Source organism: Scomber scombrus, chromosome 16 (genome assembly GCF_963691925.1).
Source record: "Scomber scombrus chromosome 16, fScoSco1.1, whole genome shotgun sequence".
Taxonomy (NCBI): Eukaryota; Metazoa; Chordata; class Actinopteri; order Scombriformes; family Scombridae; genus Scomber; species Scomber scombrus.
This window is the reverse complement of record NC_084985.1, coordinates 13,762,175-13,782,277: the sequence shown is the minus strand read 5'-3', so window position 1 is coordinate 13,782,277 and position 20,103 is coordinate 13,762,175. Positions and strand designations below refer to the sequence as shown.

Below are 20,103 nucleotides of genomic sequence, written 5' to 3'. Positions count from 1 at the left end.
TACTGTAAATGAATGTTAATGTATCCTAAAAGTGCCCCACGACAATGCTTATGTGCATGTTTGACACTGAGAAGTTAAAAATGTGTTTCCGCCCGGTTTCGAACCGGGGACCTTTCGCGTGTGAGGCGAACGTGATAACCACTACACTACGGAAACCTGTGACAATACCAGGACGAGGAATGGGAATTTAAAGGGAAAATGCGCAGAAAAAACGTAGACAGTACAGGTATTTTAGCAAATATTTATAAGAGTTGAAGCTACCAGCAGTCTAATGGTAAATCCCTTTACAATTAGGGAAACCTTATTTTAACCTTAGCTTCCAGGAGCTAAAGTCTCTACTACACATTTCATCGCTGCTTTCAAAGCACCCCGAGACCGTTATTCATTCACGTTCATTGTTACAGGAGAGAGTAAAGATCTGTTTATGCCTACAAAATTACACCGGTGGAAAGTGGAAAGGTCGGAGGTAAATCGATCTAAGTTTAATATGAAAATACATTTTGACAAGCAGAAAGAGCATGTACACTCCACTTTTCCACAGAGCGTCGAAACAGCACCAGCACCCGCACCCATTGACTCCCATGTTGTGGAGGAAAACTGTATTGCAGCAACCCAGTTAAAAGAAGTACCCCGGTCTGAAGAAGCTTGCTCGTTTTAAACAAAGCAGCTAAAAACCAGTCAGTTATATCGCTTTGTTTTTGGTAAAAATAAACAAAAAATAAAGTGTCGTATCCTGAGAGGACGTTTCAAATAAGGATTAAAATTTTTTGAACCAAAAGACACAACCAAAGGATGGTGCACTCATCATTAAACAGGCTAATAAGCCTGATAATTTGTATTAAACCAACACAGTTCAGTGTACGAGTCAATTTCACTACACCAGCACTAATGTGCTGTTATAAGTTATCTCGGGCTATGACTGTTGATGTTTTAGTTCAACACCACTGTCCCTTGCTCTACAACATTTCACCTTGACCCAATTTCTGCTCTATTCTTATTAGTGTGTGCCCCACTATAATTTCTCCCTCATGTCATTCACCCACAAAAATGGTACTCAGCTGATGTTCACTTAATTTCAATATAATATACATTTTAGAGATGTATCAGCCAATTTCAGTTTAATGTCCCAAAGTCTGTTGCTGGAGTAGTTATATCATCTACTTCAGCTGAGACATGTTAAAATTATAGTTTTAAATGACAGATGATAAGTATCAAAGGGGAGAACAATGAGAAAGAAGGACAAGTCAAGCTGTACTTTTATTTTTGTATTTTTATTGTGTGTTTTCTTAGAAAAACATCTTTTTTAATCAAAGAGACCGAAGCCCATGTCGTCGTCGGACTCCTCGGATTCTTCTTTCTTCTCCTCTTTCTTCTCCTCCTCCTTGGCTGTAGGGGCAAACAAGATGGTTTATGGTTAACACATTTTGCAGATTTCACAGTCAAGCTATTTTACACCATTTTAACCATGAGGAATTTGCTATCAAAGCCCTAACATGTCAAATAAAATTAATATTTGTTCAGCTCACACCTACAAAAACTTTTTGCTGCCTGTAATCAGTGCAAGTATATCCTTTTTACATTTAATGTGACAAAAACAATGATCAATTTCCCCAGTGTCACAATCAAGCTCCTCTAAAAACCTCTTTCAACCAAATAAGATATGTGTCTATTTACCTGGGGCGTCTCCGCCTGCGACGGCAGCTCCAGCAGCTGGGGCTCCAGCAGCGGGGGCTCCACCTCCGGCTCCAACGTTGCAGATCAGGCTGCCGATGTCAATGCTGGACAGAGCCTACAACACAAACATTCATGTCAGTGTTACAGCTTTCACATGTTAAATTCTTCTGTCTGTGATGATAGGATGCATTGAGAAAACTGCTTCAGTAACACTGTTGTAGTAATGTCAGCTAATAGTACCTGAGTAAAACTCTAAAAATAAGAAACACTGTCTACTACAATAGTCAAATACTCTACACAGACCATTTGCAAACTGCATCATATTCAGACATGATTCTGCTCATCTACAGCAAACTGTTACTGTTAATAAAGCATCCAAAATGTTATTGTTAAACAACTGCTGAGCCACAAGTGTCAGAAAAGGTAAACCCAAATACAGCACTACTAATCTTTGGACAAATTTCAGAGCAACTCGCTAACTGAAACCTGACTAAAAGCAACTCCAAGCTTGTCTCTTATATTCTGTATAGCAGCAGCATCTCTGAAAAGACTCAAACTACAGGAACATAAGAGGCTTTTCCAAAAAGTCCTCCAAGTTATAAACTCTGCATGCGTAGCATCCCTTATGAAATATCTCACAACTTGACTCATAATATCAGATTTAAGAGCAGTCTGTGTATCACGTGTTGACAGCTTACCTTGGCAAAGAGACTTGGCCAGAAGGGCTCCACAGTGACTCCAGCAGCCTTGATCAGAGCATTCAGCTTGTCCTCCTACAGACACAGAGCACACATTTTATTAGAAAAACACACTTTATTGATCTTGGAATAGTACTCAATAAAGACATTACCAATGCACCAAAAACTATGACAGGGATGGAAAAGGCATTCTATAATGAGCTGAGTGTTCCTGCTACTACTTTAGATACTTAAAACCTGTTGTTACTCCATTTTCATCCATTTATTTAATGAAATGTCCCCCACTTGCAATTCATACTGATGAATTAACACTTAAGACAGTTCATGATCTGTTATAAAGTATCTTATTCGACACCAATTCTACTTTTGTAACCAATATTTTTTACTACTGTCTTTGTATTGTTGAACTACTTATTGTTCTTTAGTGTATGTTGCTGCCCAACTAGTGATGTAGGTGAAGTAAAATGTTTATGTTGTGTAGCATGCTGAGCCCTGATTCTCTTAATGGTTTGATGTCAAGTATCCACGTGTACCCAGCTGTCTGGGCAACAGGAGACAACCAACTGGTCCACTGTGATAAATTAATTTCAAGAGCAGAACAGATAATGTGGAGAAGTTATGTACTTAAGTTTACAGGGTGGTAAGTTACAATTTCCGAGTATTTAAGGCTGGACTGAGGTGCTGTTTAAGCTAGCACCTGTCACTAAGTGAATAGCGGATGTTAAGACTTGTAATTGCTTGAATGATTCAACACACGAGGTGAGTAACAAACCCTGTAATCACACCATAAGTTTAATTCATTAATGTGACAATACAGACACTTGTTGCCCCGTTTACAGAAACGTGGCCTAACGTTAGCAACTAGCTTGCCGCCATTTTAGCCGGCAGATAGAATTGTTTTGACATATACACTCCTCAACATGCATTTTTAGTGACATTATAGTAACGTATTTCACCAATACAGCACCCAGTCTCTCTATCTTTGCTAGGCAGGGCTTCTCCGATCAGAACAGTGCTCTGGAGCGTACATTAGACCAGCGTTAGCCGGACTTTGAACGGGAGAAGCGGGGCACTTACGGTGACGGTGACTTCATCGTCGTGGAGGATCAGAGCGGAGTAAATGCAGGCGAGCTCGGACACGGAGGCCATTGTAGATGTTGGATGTTATATTTTTGGCGTCGGATGCCTAAATTTAACGGTGCTAGTCGCCGGATTGCAGACCTTAGCTTCGGGTGAAGAACCGAGCACCTTAGGCACGTCAACTTCCTGTAGTGGAAAGGGAGGATGGAGGGCGGGAACTTGGAATATATACCTTGCGTCGAATTGCGTGTCTGCGACGTCAGTACGCACACAAAATGACGACAGACGTCGCCCATAATGAATGAATGAAGGCACGAATGAAGCGATTGCCAAATCAATCAAAATTACACACAAACAAAAGCCTTGCGATTACAATTAAACACCCGGAAATGTTTTATGACACATTTAGTTTATTATTTCTATAACGTTTATTTTGATTTTAATGTGTTTTCTTTTTTTCAAGTGGGTTTTTTGCCAATTCATAAACACACTTTATTACTACACTGCGTGAGGCAAATGGTGGTCACACCAGATACTGACTGATTTTCTGACCCCCCCCAGACCCCTTCAATAAAGCAAAACTGCACATTTCAGTGGCCTTTTATTGTGGCCAGCATAAGGCACACCTGTGCAGTATTCATGCTGTCTAATCAGCATCTTAATATGCCACACCTGTGAGGTGGGATGGATTATCTTGGCAAAGGAGAAGTGCTCCCTAACACAGATTTAGACAGATTAGTGAACAATATTTGAGAGAAATAGTTCTTTTGTGTATATAGACACTGTTTTAGATCTTTGAGTTCAGCTCATAAAAAATGGGAGCAAAAACAAAATGTTGCGTTTATATTTTTGTTTAGTGTAAATTATAATATAGAAAACTCACCCACATTTCTTCTCATTAGACAAGTTGCAATAATTAATATATACTGTACAAAAAAAGTTGTGAATATAGTGCATCAGACATTTTGAACGAGGTAACATATGTTTTCAGAATAGTGAAAGTCTATATGCATGCTTTGTTTGAGTCCTGTTGCTATTATCACCTGAAGTAAAACCTGAACATTTGTACTGAAGACAGATATCTGGAGGTTTTAAAAATCACTGCCATTCATGTGTTCAGTCAGTCAATTTTATTTCATCATATTGCCTCAAAATCACAAACATTACAATGAGTAAAACCATTTCAAGGCATATTTCTGGCAAATCTCTGCTGGCTGCATTTAACCGGAATAGAAAACCTGCACTGACCTTTGTGGACAGACCTAATATATCCTGATATCTGAACACGAACTAAAACATATCACAAACACAACAACAATCAAAATGTGACAAATGTGTGAAGTAAGATTTAAGTAATACTTTCTTCAAGTCTTAAATTTACAGTTGACCTTCCCAGACCGACAGTGTATTTAAAAGCATCAAATGGATCATTTATGGTGAACGTTACAAAGCTCATAAATAGTTCAAAGAATCATTCTCACATTTGGCACTAATATATGTTCTTGGCCCAGATATTTTAACAAAATACTTAAGCAGGTAAGACCACAAAACTAGAATGGATGGAAAGGACAGTGTGGCTTTCATCGGTACCCTTCTGTGTCACAGTGAAGTAAAACTCTAGACGCAACCGGACGCTCAGACTGTTCAACTGAATAAATTATAGAACTTTCAAGTTCAACACAACAGATTCTACAACTTTCAAATTCAAGATTCCGGAATGGTGAGGCAATTCATACAGCCACCATGGCAACTAATCTGTGCTGCAGTCGTTATATGTAGATAAGCCATTATTCAGATTAAGATTATTCATTATTGAAATTCTTAAAGCAAAGCAATTCATTTGAAATTTCTGAAAAAATTGCCGTCAATTTTAAGCCTCTCTTCCCACTTTTAGGTCATTTAAACAGGATCTTTCGTTCTGGAATTTGTTCTAGAATTAACTTAAGTTTTTTAAAGATAATTTAGGATACACATTTTGAAATGTCTACATATTGATACGTTCTATAATAGGTAAATTGTTAACTGCCTTTTTAGCGAGGATTTAAAAAAACAACACAATTTCACATTATTTCAAATTCTGCATCAAGAATATTTAACTGAGCAAATAAAGCATTCACTTGTGTTTCAGCACTGCCAAAATGTGTCTATTATATGGGCATTACTGTAATTATCAGTTTAAAATCAGCATATCAGATTTCACACTTATTGGATAATATGAATAGAAGTGCCTGAAAAAGCAAACACATGTGGCCAGCTCACATCTGCCCAAGCCCTTTGTTCCAGGTAATTTAACCTATCTTTAGTGGATACAGTTCTATATTTTTTAAATGCACAGTATTTTTAGCCCTCTGCGGTCACACAGACATCTTCAGTTGCCCTTTGACATGAAAGCAAGCTTGTGTGATATCGGGCAAGTGTAAAACAAGCAGCTCTCTCAGATGTACCAAGCAGCTCTTGTTTTGCAACTGCTGGATATATGCATTTAGAAATTAGTTTCCCGAAGTGGTCTGAACCAGGCCCTTCTCAAAATGTAGTTAATTTGTAAACACAAATGTTTAAAATGATAATAATCCCTTTCTGACATTGCAGTTAATATTCTGAAAGTACAATATTTACAGTGCTTCTCAAGAAATGATTTCGGCTTAAAACAGGAGTCCCATCCAATTGAATTAATCATGTTACACTCCTGCAGTGTAGCACAATTTGCAAACACCCAAAGCTGGAAGTCAAGGCTAAAATAGGCTGTCAGTGATATTAACCGGATGGAGCTGTTCCAACAGATAAGGAATGTGACTTTTTGTGGATAAACATAATGTCTGAAAAACAGGAAGAGCGAAATTTATGGCAGACAAAGCTCAAAGCTGCCACCAATATTTACTATGGTAGAGTTACTGTAGTCATCAGTGTATTCTTTCATACCAAAACTGAGCAGTGCCTTTTAAACTCAGGTCATTACCACAGTGCTGTCCAGCCATTTCACACCAACTAAGTTTTTCCAGGTTGCTGCATCTGTTTGAAAAATATTACAGATTGATCATACTGATCCTCTGGTCCAGTCAAAAACAAAAAGACCTCTCCAGACTGCAAAAAGCAGATGAGCAGATGTTGACCTTTCAAAACACTTTTCACTATGGGACGGGATTTTAAAAAAAGTCGAAAAACCAAAAGAATGTGTCTGGTCAATTTACAATTAACTGACCAGAAACAACAATTTTTCTTGGTGCCTCTGGACGATTAAACCAGCTCAGCTGATACGAGATGAAATCAATGAAGACCAGCGGACTGAAGACAAAACCAGCAGACACCAAATCACGGAAACTCATCTTTCCTCTCTAGTCCTCGTGAGTCTTTCCTTTGGGTTCTTCATCGTAAGAAACTCCATATTCATTCACTCTCGTCTTGTCCACTGGGTAGAGCCTGAAGAAGAAGGAAGAGAGAAGCAAAGTGTTGGGTTTATTTTGCTGTAACTTCAGGAAATTAGCATTATGTGCATGCCTGTGTATGCGTGTGAGTGTACCATCTCTGGTAGAGGTAAATGAGAAACACCACATCATCTCTGAAACAGGCCAGTCTGTGGGACGTTGGCATTGTGATGATGAAGGCAAACACGTCGTCGATGAAGGTGTTGAATGCCTGCAAACAATAAATTAATATGAATCTGTCCATTTAAAGAAAATACTAATGTAGATTCAGTGAATGTGACTTAACTAAAATAACTATTATTTAATATTGGAAAATAATACTGAGTAATGTTCTATGAGACTTAAGAGAGTTTTTAGTGAGGTATCTAGCTGGCTGATAGATGCATCGATCCATAAATCACCTGTCACAGAGCACATTTAGTGACTGATCAATCTGTATCAATGAAACAACACATATCTAAATCCAAAACATCATTTATTTGTTGCTACGTGTTCATGAGCACTCAGCTATTGAGTTAAAAGAACTCAATAGCTGGAGCTACTGTGTGTCCTCACCTTGTACATAAAAGCTTTCCAGGGCAGGTGGGCCACAGACTTCAGCTGTTGAATGAAGAACAAAGCAGAATAAGTTAGTGAAATGTTGAAATAATAAAAAACAGAAATCGAATCTAGTCGTTTCTATTTGAACAGAGCCTTTATGAACTGACCTTATAGTTGACGAAAAGTTGGGGAAGCATGAAGAGGAAGCCAAATGCATAAACACCTATACAGTCAAAATGAGATGAATTTATTGAGATTATTAGGATTATGTTGGCAGAGCCACAGTGGTAATGATTTACTACAGCTAATAATGCATTGGTTCATATATTCAGTAAAATATGTTTTATCTATAGTGTTACAGCTTACCGTTCACCAAACTGTTGATCAACCACGAGTACCAACTAAAACATGAAGAGTCAGTCAAAATAAGTAATACATAGAAAACTCATGACAACTGTATCACATTATTAATAATCGTGTAGTAAGTGTTGTGCTTGTTATGAACACACACAGACCCCCTACCTCTTGTATCGTAGGTAAATTAGAGCGTACACGGCACCTCCAATACAGAGCGGGTACAGGAGGAATGACAGATACTTCATAGCCTACAGAGAAACACAGCAAGAGTCCAATAAATGAATGAACTTATTATAAATATCCCTTGAAAGATAGTACAACTATTTCAGTGGAACACTTAAAACTCACATTTAGATACAATTAGAGCAAAGATAAATGACATGTTTGTGATTTGGGTGAACTAATCCCTCAATATATGTTATGTACTATAATGCAGCCCTGAGTGTTGCAATCACGGCTAACATTAAGATGTCAAGCTTGGGGAAAAAATGCTGTTGTGATCATTTCTCATCTTCGCAGTTTAGTGGTGTCATAGCAAATGCTTCTGTTCTCGTATTATATTCTTGATTGTTGTGGAAAGTAAGTATAAAGTAGAAACTGTGTAAGTGTCACCACAGCTGCTCTGTTAAGTGTTAAATGTCTGTGTGTGAGTGCGTGTGTCTCACCAGAGTATCGTACTCTTCTGTTCTCCTCTCTGATTCATCTAGTTTGCCGAACTGTTTTACAGAAGAGAAAAAACACAAGCAAATTTACATTCGGCACACATTTCCTCAAAGTATAAAAGCTGGAAAACACGGAAAAATGCTGCAGACGCAGACAGTATTTGTTCATTGTAGCATTATCCTTTTAAACCCATTACAACATCACTGTATCCATCTCGGGTATGGTGTACTTTCTGCACTACTGCATCATCATATTTGTTTACTTTATTCATTTATCATGGCCTCAATGTGACTGTGCCTCCAGCTATCTGCTCTGCACTTTAATTTCAACCCACAGTTATTAAGGAGACCGCTTTATGACAGCTGGAGGCAGACAAAATGAATAAAATCTACTGATAGGAAGCCATGCAGCAAGAGGGAAAACTGTGCTGATGGTTCACACATCTATTCATTTACCATCAACAAATACTCAATACTCAGACTATTGAGTGGTTAAAAGAAAATGCCAGGCAAATACATACCAGGAATGTTGGTTTGCCTCCTTTCCAGAAAACCTGAATCTTTAAAGCCTTCTTCACTTTCCATACCTGCAACAATAAACCATCCACACAGAATATCATACATTAATCAAAGACAGTGAGTCAGAGTTAATTATTAGACTCAATCTGGGTTCAATGATCATACTGTATGTAATCATATGATTGAAAATATTTCCAAACTCAAGTTTTTAAAAATAGCATTACATCAGTTTAAAATGAGGGAACATGTGGTAAAAATAAGTTCTCTTTTCACAGACATTACAAAAGCCTTTATTCTATATATAAGGGTGATATATGTGTGTGTGCCTGTGTGTTTATGTGCACTTCAGAGAGCTTTTGTGTGTGTTTCAGGTGTTATTTGTTCTTACTTCAATGATAGAGCCGATGCCAGCAGGTATGAGGACAAGCAGGCTGGTCTGCTCGTCAAACAGATAGAGGAAAATCACTATGGTGCTGAAACACCGCCACAGCACTGGAACACAAAACACACACATATAAAATGAGATATTGTCTAGATACTGCCTCTTTTAAGGTTACTGATTCTGATTCTGGTGAATTATTTGGTCCAGAATAGATTCAGATATTTTCTGGATATCGTTTCATCCAACAGGAAACCAAAGCATTTCTGTAACAATTAGACAATTAACAATTAGAGAACCATTCAGGATATTAAGTACAGTAAATGTGGCACCATGTGGTCTGCTTACACTGCTGTAGGTGAAATATTCCACAGCAGTATTTTGCATATGGCTCTTTTCACTACCTGCCAGCAAACATGCAGTGTGCCTCTTACTCTACTGCTGTTGTTTATAAATCCAAAAACTGAACAGAAGGAAGCACAGTGTGACATCTGGCCCCCCAGTAGTCCGGATTCAAAGATTATGCCTCAACACACTGATGCCTGGTTTCTTGTAGATTCACTTGTTTTACATGCTGTATTGTTCATGGTCTATTTAATCTTAAATTAAACATATAGTGTGCAGGTGAATCTCCACTCAAGCTACTCCAACTTTGCCATCTGCTTTCCAATATTATGCCTTGCATTGTTTGAATGGTGTATTAGACGGCAGATTACAGCATGTTTATTCATTATTCTTCATTTATGTCTTGGGATTTACATAAAAACAAAAGAAACAATTAAAAAAACAATCAATAAAACATGAAAGAGCAAAACAAGATAAATATAAGAAAATGAAATGACTCAATATATTAAAAAGGTAGACAATAAAAAGAAAGGCAAATTGTAAACAAAAAATAAGTGGAAACAAAAAACAATAATAATCAAAACAAATCAAAGTAACATGTCAGCAGAAAGTAAAGCTGTGATCTGTTAAGTTGCCCACCTGCTTTGCTCGACATTCCCACCATGCTTTTCTTCTGTTTCCAGAAACTGATGTCATTCTTGAATGCCAGGAAGTCAAAGAGGAGCTGCAAAATGTGACAGACACGACAGATGTTTTTCTGTCAGTAATAATTAATTGTTCATAGTTTTATTATCCCTACACCTCAGACAGTTGTATTTTACATTTAAATGTGTTCATTTAGCAGACACTTTTATCCAGAGCAGGGTCAGTAGTAGACCGAGAAGAAGTTTCAACAATCCATGTTCAACCTGAACACCAATTGCCTGAAGTAAGGTGCATGAAGTAACGTGCCTAGCAGCTTTTTACACACACATTACCGAAAGCAGACAGTGTGTAGACTCATCACTTACTGATAATAACTGATTACACTGTATTATGTGGCTTTGCAGTAAGACTTACATGGAAGGCGGCTACAAAGAAAGTCAAAGCCAGGAAGTACAGGTTGGTATCCACAAAGATCCCTTTAATCTCATCAGCATCCTTCTCTGTAAAACCTGCAGCACACAGGGATATGGATGGATATAGGATATTAGGAGTACATGGCTCCTGGACATAACTGTGTTTTAAGTGTGTAGGTGAGAGAGAGAGAGAGAGAGAGAGAGAGAGAGAGAGAGAGAGAGAGAGAGAGAGAGAGAGAGAGAGAGAGAGAGAGAGAGAGAGAGAGAGAGAGAGAGAGAGAGAGAGAGAGAGAGAGAGAGAGAGAGAGAGAGAGAGAGAGAGAGAGAGAGAGAGAGAGAGAGAGAGAGAGAGAGAGACATACCAAACTGCTTTAGAGAGTAAACAGCGTCTTGCATGTGGATCCAGAATCGCAGTCTTCCCAGCGAGATCGAGTCGTAAGAGATGGTCAAAGGAAGCTCCATGGAGGTGCCGTTAATCTCCTACAAACGCAAACAAAAGTACATTTTTTTCCATAGTGAGCTTCTAAGATACTAATTTATACACACATTGATATCCTGCTTTCTATTAGCCTAAAAAAATCTAACTTTAACTTTTCACTGCATCTCTGTGCTATTCAGCTGAGACTGGGTTAGGCTTGAAATTATTCTGAGGCAGGAGACAATTCACGGCTCAGGTAACTGGAAACAAATCAACAAGTGCCTGGGTCATCATAGCAGTGCTGCATCATTGGGTTATTGTATAACTGTTTGCACTCTTCCTTTAAAAGAATTCCGGTGGAAAATGAATACTCAGAAAAAACACTGCATTTTTTAAATCTGCCGTAGGGAATCTGAGTTCCAGGATGTTACATAATTTATTTTTTTAATCGAAAGCTTACCACAAGGTCTTTGACCCGGTTGCTGAGCTCATCAACAAACAGCAGAGGTAGATACACCATCTTCTTACCATTTTGGAATCTGAAACACAAGACAAAAAAAAAAATCCTCTGATCAAGTCTCCATCTTAAATGAACGCCAAAAACACATCCAGATCAACAGTGTATGTCTGTGTGTGTCCACTCTCTTACACTCTGAGGTATCTATGGACGTCACTGGGCAGGGATTCTCTGTCAAACAGGAAGTGATCGCCGACGATGTTGAGCGTGAGGCGGGTGCGCCAGTGGGAAACTGGGTGATCGGATGTGGAAGCAGTTCCAGCAGCTGAATTACCATCACGCTGTTTCTTCTGCTGGGCCTCGTCTTTCTGACCCTGACAAGTACATATAGAAAATAAAGCATTATCATTATTTTGTTGACGTCATTATATTCTGATAATGATAATAACAGAGAGCATTTGTAGAAGATCTGACTGTGGGCCTCTCGAGCAGCTTGTTCCTGTGTAATATCTGAAAACCTGATCATTTTCAACAAACTTACCTGTGTTTGATCCTCGCCGGATATCAGAGAGATCTCAGGCAGTTTAGGGATCATGTACGTGGTGAGCTGAGCCACTGAGTGGACCTGTCGTGGGTCCTGCCATGGAGTGACGCCAGCTTGGTGGACAAATATTAGTGCATATAAGGTTCCGTTGTTACGGGTCTTCTTAGGGAGGGAGACATTGATTATCCTGGAAGAAACAAAGAAACGCCATCAAACACACTGCTGCAGGGTTAAGCCATGCTGTGTCTTTTGTCATTACAAACCTAACCTGGAATTACTGTGACGCGCAGTTTTTTATATACTGTGGCCCTGTGTGAAATGGTTAATTTTTTATTCTGATACTGTATATCAGAATAAGTCTTATATTTGTGGTCCTTTATTCTCTTTTACTGCAATTTTTTCCTACTTTAACACTATCTTTCCTGCTGTTCTGATGTTGTTGTGTGTAACTTCTTTTTACTAACTTGTTTACCATTGTAAAGTGTCTTTGAGTGCCTTTAAAGGCTCTGTATGAATAAAATGTATAATTATGTTGATCTTATGCATGCATCACACTAATGATTGCCTGCATTGTAAGTGTTTAAGTGTTTACCTCACTTTGTAGCAATTAAATGAATGTAGGCAGTACGACTGTTATGACATTCTCATATAATTAAGAAATGATCAGCAATGTATTTTTGATGTTTAAATCTGAATAAGTGCGTGGTTATGTCAGTAATAAACTGTAAGTTCAGAGTCAATCAGCTATTTTAAAACCTCAAATCTGACTTAACAAATCATATCTGACAACAGCAAAAATTAATTTTCCGCTTTTTTCCATTTCCATTACTTATTTACTACAAAGCAATAATCCCACCAACTTCTCAAACTTGCTGTTGACATCAAAGTCTTCCTCCTTGTGGATCAGAGTATGTCCTCCCTCAGCGTTGGGCCGCAGTGCAGTGTAGATACTCAACTGTGTACAGAGAGAGATATTATAGACACTGATACATTCCTGCAGTTTCCTCATGGAGGGAGATGTGTAACACGATCTGTTAGGCACACAATATCACGATCACATCAAACCAAACCACCCACAGGGACAAGTGAACACCATATCATATCATATTTCACATCACTGACCTGCAGTTTAGGGTTTCCTGCCAGGAAGGGTGTTATACAATTGCCACCTTTGGGGTTGTCGCAGGGTTTGGTGTACACTATCCCGTACATCACCCAGCAGGTGTGCAGCACGTACACAACAAACACCCCCACGATCAGGGAGGTGAAAGATGTTTTCAGGAACATTATGCTAGTGTTGTCTTGTTGCGTTGTCTACCTCGGCTAGCTCAGGAGCACGGCCATATGTCTGCAAACGAGGAGTCGTAAATAGAGGAGTGAGTGTAGAGTAGTATTTGTTCATCAGATGGTGAAATGCTTCTTTTCTTAACTCACACCCAAATAATACATACTGTAGTTGTTGAAGATCTAATTTCCAAATCATAGACGTTAATCTGCTGCTCTAACAGCCTCATCTCTTCTAGTAAGTCTTTCCACAAAATTTGGGAAGCTGACAGCAGGGATTTACTCCCACCCTACCACAATGATTTTGGGTGATAAGGCAAAAAAGTGTTAAAAGGGGCAGAGCTCAGGGCTCAGTGTTGACGAATCAAGTTTCTCCACTCCAAACTAGTAAAATAATTCCTTTATGACTTTATGCATGGGGGCACTGTCATGTTGAAACAAGAAAGGAGCCTTCCCCAAACTGATCCCACATAGTTAGAAGCACACAAACAGAGCTGCAATGATTAGTCAATTCATCTATTAGTGGATCAAAAGAAAATTGAACTATTTTGATAATCAGCTGCTCATTTCTGTCATTTTTCAAGCAAAAATGCAGAATGTTCTTTAGATCCAACATCTCTAAAGTGAAGTTTTTCTGTTTTGGACTGTTTAATGTTCAAAACCTTCTTCAGACTTCTTTCCCTCTCCACGCACCTTGGAAACAGGTGAAGTAGTGCCAGAAATGCCTACTCTGGTTTCAGACTATTTGTCAGACAAATTGAAAGACATCAATGTCAGCTCTAAGAAATACTGGATGCCATTTTTCCACCATTATTTAAAAACATTTCGCTGAGTAAATGATGAATGGACAAAATAATCAGCCTATGAGTTGCAGCCCTACACACCGATACAACAATGTCAAATATGACTTATGAATGACTGAGCCATACCAAACCTTGAGTAGGGTGTCCACACAGTTTAAGCCGTACCTGTGACAATCTTCGACAACATACCTGAAACAGGTCTTTTCTGTCTTTTGTGTCAAACCCACAATCACTGTATCAAGTCTGTCAATAAGTACAGAACATAGCAGGCCGGGAACATTTGTCAGAACCTGCTTGTCTGGTTTAGTCATTGTTAAACTTCACGTCCGTACATTCACACACATATTTTTCCAATATTATTCAAATTAATGGACTTATTGTGGACAGGTTGGCCAGTTATTGACACATCTAACGTTACCGGGGATTTATTTATTTGCTTGATGATTAATAGAAACCAGTTATTTATTGTTTGTATTCATTTGTAACCATTTGATTGATTGTTTATAGGCTAGAGGCTATCTTAATCCATTCAAGTTGATCAAACTAGGAGACACTTGCTACCAAGATGTCCATATGGTTGCTGATGTCTCTGTAAAAATCTGCTGTCTTCACTTCATTTCACACAGTGTCTGATTTGGCAATGTTGAGGTTTTAGTGCTTATTTTTCCCCTTATATTTTGTCGCATCACATAAAAGGGTTAATGAGAGTAATATGCAGACGTGAAGGTAAAACAAACCGGTGACAGGACTCTTCTCAGCTGGATGATCTGCTGGCTCTCTGTCTTCTCACTTCACACCACATCCTGCCTGCTAATTAAACGCGACGACATCGTTTCTTCAAATCCGTCCGCCGTTTTTAGCTGAAGATTGTGTTGCTTGCTCGCCGGGCCTCTCCATTCAGGGTGGGAAAAAGACGGAACTGTCCTAGAAAAAAAGTTGTCAGCTGAAAGCGTGAGGTGGATCTATAATATTTCCGCCATTCGTTTCCTGGTTTGTTTCCTTAAACGGGATTTGGCGGGTTAGTAACGCGAGACGTCAGGTTACCGAGACAACAGCCTTATATTTTCCCCAACCGCATTCCGCGAAGATATTAATCAAATTACGTTGAGATGGTAATAATAATAATAATAATAATAATAATAATAATGATGATGATGATAATTATGGTAATAATAATAATAATAATAATTCATATTTAACGCACTTTTCATTCATTGTGAAACTCAAAACTCAAATTGCTAATAATGACAGAACACACGGAAGGCTACATTAGTACCCCCAGGGGCCCCTGGGCACTAAAGCTTATGTCCCCCGAACAACTTTTATTTTATTGTGGTTGGATAACACTGCTATCGGGTGGAGACCTTGTAACTCCATATTTTGTTTTGGACATACTACGTTTCTGACATAATTGATCATTTAAAAAAAGAGAGACAATATTTTTGGGGGGCGCTTTCTGCTCAGGGTCTCCTGGGCACTTTCCCACATTGCCCATATGGTAGATCCAGCCATGAACACACAACATAAAGAAAATATTAATAATAAGATTTCAGTTGATATAGAATCAGTTGATATAGAATAGAAAGGTTTAAAAATACATAAAACTTTAAATTCATATCTGTGGAAACAAAAAGGGAAGCTAGTGTGCACACTGACACAATTTCCTACTACTATGAAGCTATATTGTTCGACTGCTGGGACAATTCATTCATTCATTCATTCATTTTCCAAACCGCTTATCCTCCAGTATCAGTAGCTAGATTTGCCTTTCTAGACTGTGTGACATGAGTGTATCACTACCATTCATATTATCTCAGGGTGTAAGTAACTGTGTCCTTTAAAATAAACTGCCGTGACCCGGATTCGAACCGGGGTTGCTGCGGCCACAACGCAGAGTACTAACCACTATACGATCACGGCTGGCTATTTAACACCTGTCTTCATGTCTGATAATATCCCAATATGTAACCTGAATGTGGAGTGACATAGTGATGCCAAATATATCACTATGGGTTACTATTACGAAGAGCAGCAAGGACTATGGGCCTGCCTCATAATAGTTTTGAACTTTTAAAACCCTACATTGTATTTATCATGTTAATTCCTACGCAGATGATCTGTACTCTTTTTGTAATCACCAGAAAGAGTGTATTCCTCGTCTTATACGATGCAACTGTGTGTTCCTGAGACAAGAACAGTTCCTTTCCATAAAATGTCAATTTGTATTTGATGGCATGTATCCACAAACGCAAATTTTCTAAATCCCCACATCGTTTGCTGCCTGTCCTTGCAGAAATGTAAAGTATCTTGAATTCCTTGAGCTACATAAAGAATGATAAAAGTGTCTATGTTTCCACACTCAGAGCTAACTTATGAACACGTGATCTTTTTTAATTTTTTATTTAGCCATTTATTGTCTCCAGTTCTCTCTTTGCCTTTTATGCTATCCTATGTCATTAATGCTTTTGTTCAACTGTCTGCTTTGTGTGATGGTTTTCTGTATTCTTGTAGTATTTGTGTGTGTTGTGTAATTCAGTATTTGGCCAATAAACGTGAAAAAAAGGGTAAGGAAAGACATATAGCCTATGTTTTTTCAGCACCTAAATAAGGTGAAAACTGGGGTGCTGTGGAGATGAGGGAAGAGCTGCCTGCATTTGACGACTATTAATGAAAGTACTTTAAGTTTAGTCTGTCGATGGTCTTCTTAAATTGAACTCACGGTCAAGTTGATGGTGAAAGAAGGGCGACATTTTTGGATTATCAATTATCGTCTGTGTCAAAACAGGCTGCCGTGACCCGGATTCGAACCGGGGTTGCTGCGGCCACAACGCAGAGTACTAACCACTATACGATCACGGCTGGCCACCGAGCCTAAGTGTTGTGACTGTGACCGAGTTATGTAAGAACGCACCGGACAGTATATTTATTTTGTGTGCGGTAACTGATGTTATTGATTGAATAATTAGGCCTAATTGCTATGTATTATACTCTATCTATACGCTACCAAACGAATCTGACTAATAGTCAGCCCTATATGTCTGCGTGTGTGTGTGTGTGTGTGTGTGTGTGTGTGTGTGTGTGTGTGTGTGTGTGTGTCATTCATATATTCGGAAGCAAGATATGACCTGTCTTCTTCTCCTCTAGTATTTCTTTTTTTTTAATTTTTTTTTTATTAAATTTTAGAGTTGAACTTGTTAAGGTAAATGTTACTCAGTTTAATGTTTTACATTGTAGGAGTAAGTGCACGTCTGTCTCAGCCCCCCAGTGACTACATATTCTGTTTTGTTTTGGTTGCCATGATTTTATATTGTACCTTTTTCAACTGCCAGATTGTGGTCACTGAGCTTGTACTTGGTTAAGAACTTTCTCTGCTTTCTGTCTCTGACAGTACAGAGATATCCTGCCAATTCATAATCTCTTTTTAGGGCCAGATAACATTGTAATATACTTTGACTTTCACTTTCTTTATTACAATATTCCAGACAGGTTTAAAAAAATTTTGTCCAAGGACCAACCGAACTCATAAAGCTCATAAAGTAGTACAGTTTATTACGTCATAAAAGAGTTGTATCAATTTCAAATTTAGTACAAAATGGAAAATAACATGTTACATATGTTGTTGTAAAACTCTTAAGTCTTAAACACACTGCACCTCTTTTTTGCATTGAAAAGCTGAGCATTTGAGAATTTTAACAATGTGTATTGTGTGAACTGTAAAAAATGTATCTGCAACAGTTTTTGGGCCTTTTCTCCATTTATCATGTACATAAAAACAGTGTGCTGGTTGTCATGACTTCATTAGTTCAGTTTTTTATTTGAACATACACACTCACAAGCACTTTATTAGTAGCACCTGTGCATCTGATGCAATCCACCACAACAGCTCTGCCATAAATTCCATTTTTGGGAAGCTTATACATAAATGTTTGTTAACGGAGTGGACAAAATATTAGGAACACTTTTCCATATTATGCACTCCAGTAAACCACCACCCACAACAACCTCAATAATAAGCATGAAGTAGAATGATCACCTGTCAACAAAAACTGAAAATGCTTCATAAAAACTTGGATTGCATTAGATGGCAGAGGTGTTCTTAATAAAGTGCTCAGTGAGTGTATACAACAGCATAAAACCATGTGACAGGAGAGGTCAAGAAGCTGCAGGCTTATAGAGCGGACCCGCTCTCAAAAAAGGGGGAAAAAACTAAACTAAACTAATATATAAAACATGATTTAACAAAATACAAAGGAAATAATTGACAGTAAGAAAATGAACAGAAGGGTTCACTAAACAGCTGACAATAACATTTGTTTTAAGAATTTAAAATAAAATAAAAAAAATGATATATGAGGGAAAACTGGCCATGTTTTGTTTTATGAAAGAAAAGGTGAAGATGAACCAGTCTTTTATTATGAAACTTAATAAGAGAGTTACATTTACAGAAGTTACTAAAAGATGACAGAAGTTGCATAAGACGTTTCTGTCTATGCTGAGCCTCATACATTGAGGCAAAAGACTTCCTGCACTGCTGTTATTAGCCTGGGTGGTATTCAGTCAATACACACACAAACACACCCAACTGGTCCAATGAAACAACTTCTTGATTTATTATAGGACTCTTAATTTTCATACAGAAGTAACTGATATCCTTCCTCTTGTTCTGCATTTATACTTCTTAATAACAAAAGCCCAAATTTAGAGGCTGTGGGATAAACAGAGAGAGAGAGAATGATAATCCTGTCAATACACGGTTGTAGTTGCCCGAGTATTAAAATTATGAACTAATACCAGTTTCTTTCACTTAACGTTAAGGCACAGATATACAGATATATAAGCGTATGGATGATTGTTTTAACACAGTTAAAAGTCACAGTGACATTTAACCATACAGACAGTGTTTTTCTCTAAGTGACATCCTACTTCACTGTAATCATGAATCATTTCCTGTGCTGAGGAAGCTCACCAGGCCAGTGACACTGACCCCAGTGTTTAATGAAGTCTTATCTCGAATGTATCTCATCCTCGGTCCTTGACCCCCTGCAGTCAGCCCACAGGGCAAAGTGTCCGCTGTGTCAACATGGGTTTATCATTTGTCTGAGCTCTCCAGTAATCTGACTCCACGGTCAGGATAGTGTGTGTGGAATATACAGTAGCTGGGAATTGAGCGCTATCATCATGGAAAGTCCTCTAGTGGGAAAACTTCCCAGAAAATTTCCCAGATGACCATCATTCATAAATCTGCTGGTGGATATTATTAAACTTCCTGTGTAAACCATGACCCCACCTGTCTTGAGAGAGATGTGTGTGCTCTCTATTCCCTGCGCACCAAATAATTGTATCTCTTGCTTCCTGTCTGTCAGGTGGCCTAAAGTTTGCGGATGACATGACCCTTTTGGGACTCATCCATAAAGATGAGAAGGTCAGTTCACCATCAGCAGTGTGGAGCTGAAAACTAGAGATGAGGGTACAAATTCAAATAAAGATGCTTGAAAATACCTGCATAAAAAAAATCGCCTGAACAGGATATTTAAAATTGTAGCCTTAAGATTCCCAGAGTTTATTGCACTTAAATGGGATAGGAATGTTCTTGCAAATGAAAATGTACTGTTTCAAACATTTTGGTTTGTTTTATTCTATGTTTTTCTTATTGTCTATAATTAATCTATATTGTTTCATTTAAAAAATGCTAAGCACTCTGTTTGGAAAATCATATTCAAAAAGGACTAAATATTGCATTTCTGGGAACTATTTACTAACACAGATGAATACACATTTGGTGTTCATGCCATATTGGAGTTACTGTAATTACTGATTTCCAACTTTTTTAATAGCATTTATGTCAACATCAAAATTGTAATTA

The 20,103-nt window shown here is 38.2% G+C and overlaps 2 protein-coding genes and 3 non-coding genes across 5 annotated transcripts; all 5 read right to left on the bottom strand.

The window, feature by feature from the left end:
* Window positions 1–83: 83 nt before the first annotated feature.
* trnav-cac (transfer RNA valine (anticodon CAC)) lies at window positions 84–156 on the bottom strand. Its single transcript has one exon. It is a non-coding gene; the product is annotated as a tRNA-Val (tRNA).
* A 1,096-nt stretch (window positions 157–1,252) lies between these two features.
* Window positions 1,253–3,656, bottom strand: rplp1 (ribosomal protein lateral stalk subunit P1). The gene is made up of 4 exons (XM_062435785.1): window positions 3,450–3,656; window positions 2,373–2,447; window positions 1,675–1,789; window positions 1,253–1,386 (listed from the first exon to the last, which is right to left on the bottom strand). Exons 1-4 carry the CDS (start codon window positions 3,519–3,521, stop codon window positions 1,304–1,306), a joined length of 345 nt encoding a protein of 114 aa, XP_062291769.1. The 5' UTR covers window positions 3,522–3,656; the 3' UTR covers window positions 1,253–1,303.
* Window positions 3,657–4,572: 916 nt separating this feature from the next.
* On the bottom strand, window positions 4,573–15,235 carry clptm1l (CLPTM1 like). Its single transcript, XM_062436178.1, has 18 exons — window positions 14,978–15,235; window positions 13,276–13,501; window positions 13,014–13,108; window positions 12,151–12,340; window positions 11,802–11,983; window positions 11,613–11,691; window positions 11,097–11,214; window positions 10,736–10,830; window positions 10,316–10,400; window positions 9,341–9,444; window positions 8,955–9,020; window positions 8,437–8,487; window positions 7,937–8,019; window positions 7,781–7,815; window positions 7,582–7,637; window positions 7,430–7,474; window positions 6,970–7,085; window positions 4,573–6,869 (listed from the first exon to the last, which is right to left on the bottom strand). The coding sequence occupies exons 2-18, from the start codon at window positions 13,438–13,440 to the stop codon at window positions 6,785–6,787; spliced, it is 1,650 nt and encodes a 549-aa protein (XP_062292162.1). The 5' UTR covers window positions 13,441–13,501; window positions 14,978–15,235; the 3' UTR covers window positions 4,573–6,784.
* An 853-nt stretch (window positions 15,236–16,088) lies between these two features.
* Window positions 16,089–16,160, bottom strand: trnah-gug (transfer RNA histidin (anticodon GUG)). Its single transcript has one exon. It is a non-coding gene; the product is annotated as a tRNA-His (tRNA).
* Window positions 16,161–17,027: 867 nt separating this feature from the next.
* trnah-gug (transfer RNA histidin (anticodon GUG)) lies at window positions 17,028–17,099 on the bottom strand. Its single transcript has one exon. It is a non-coding gene; the product is annotated as a tRNA-His (tRNA).
* Window positions 17,100–20,103: the final 3,004 nt, after the last annotated feature.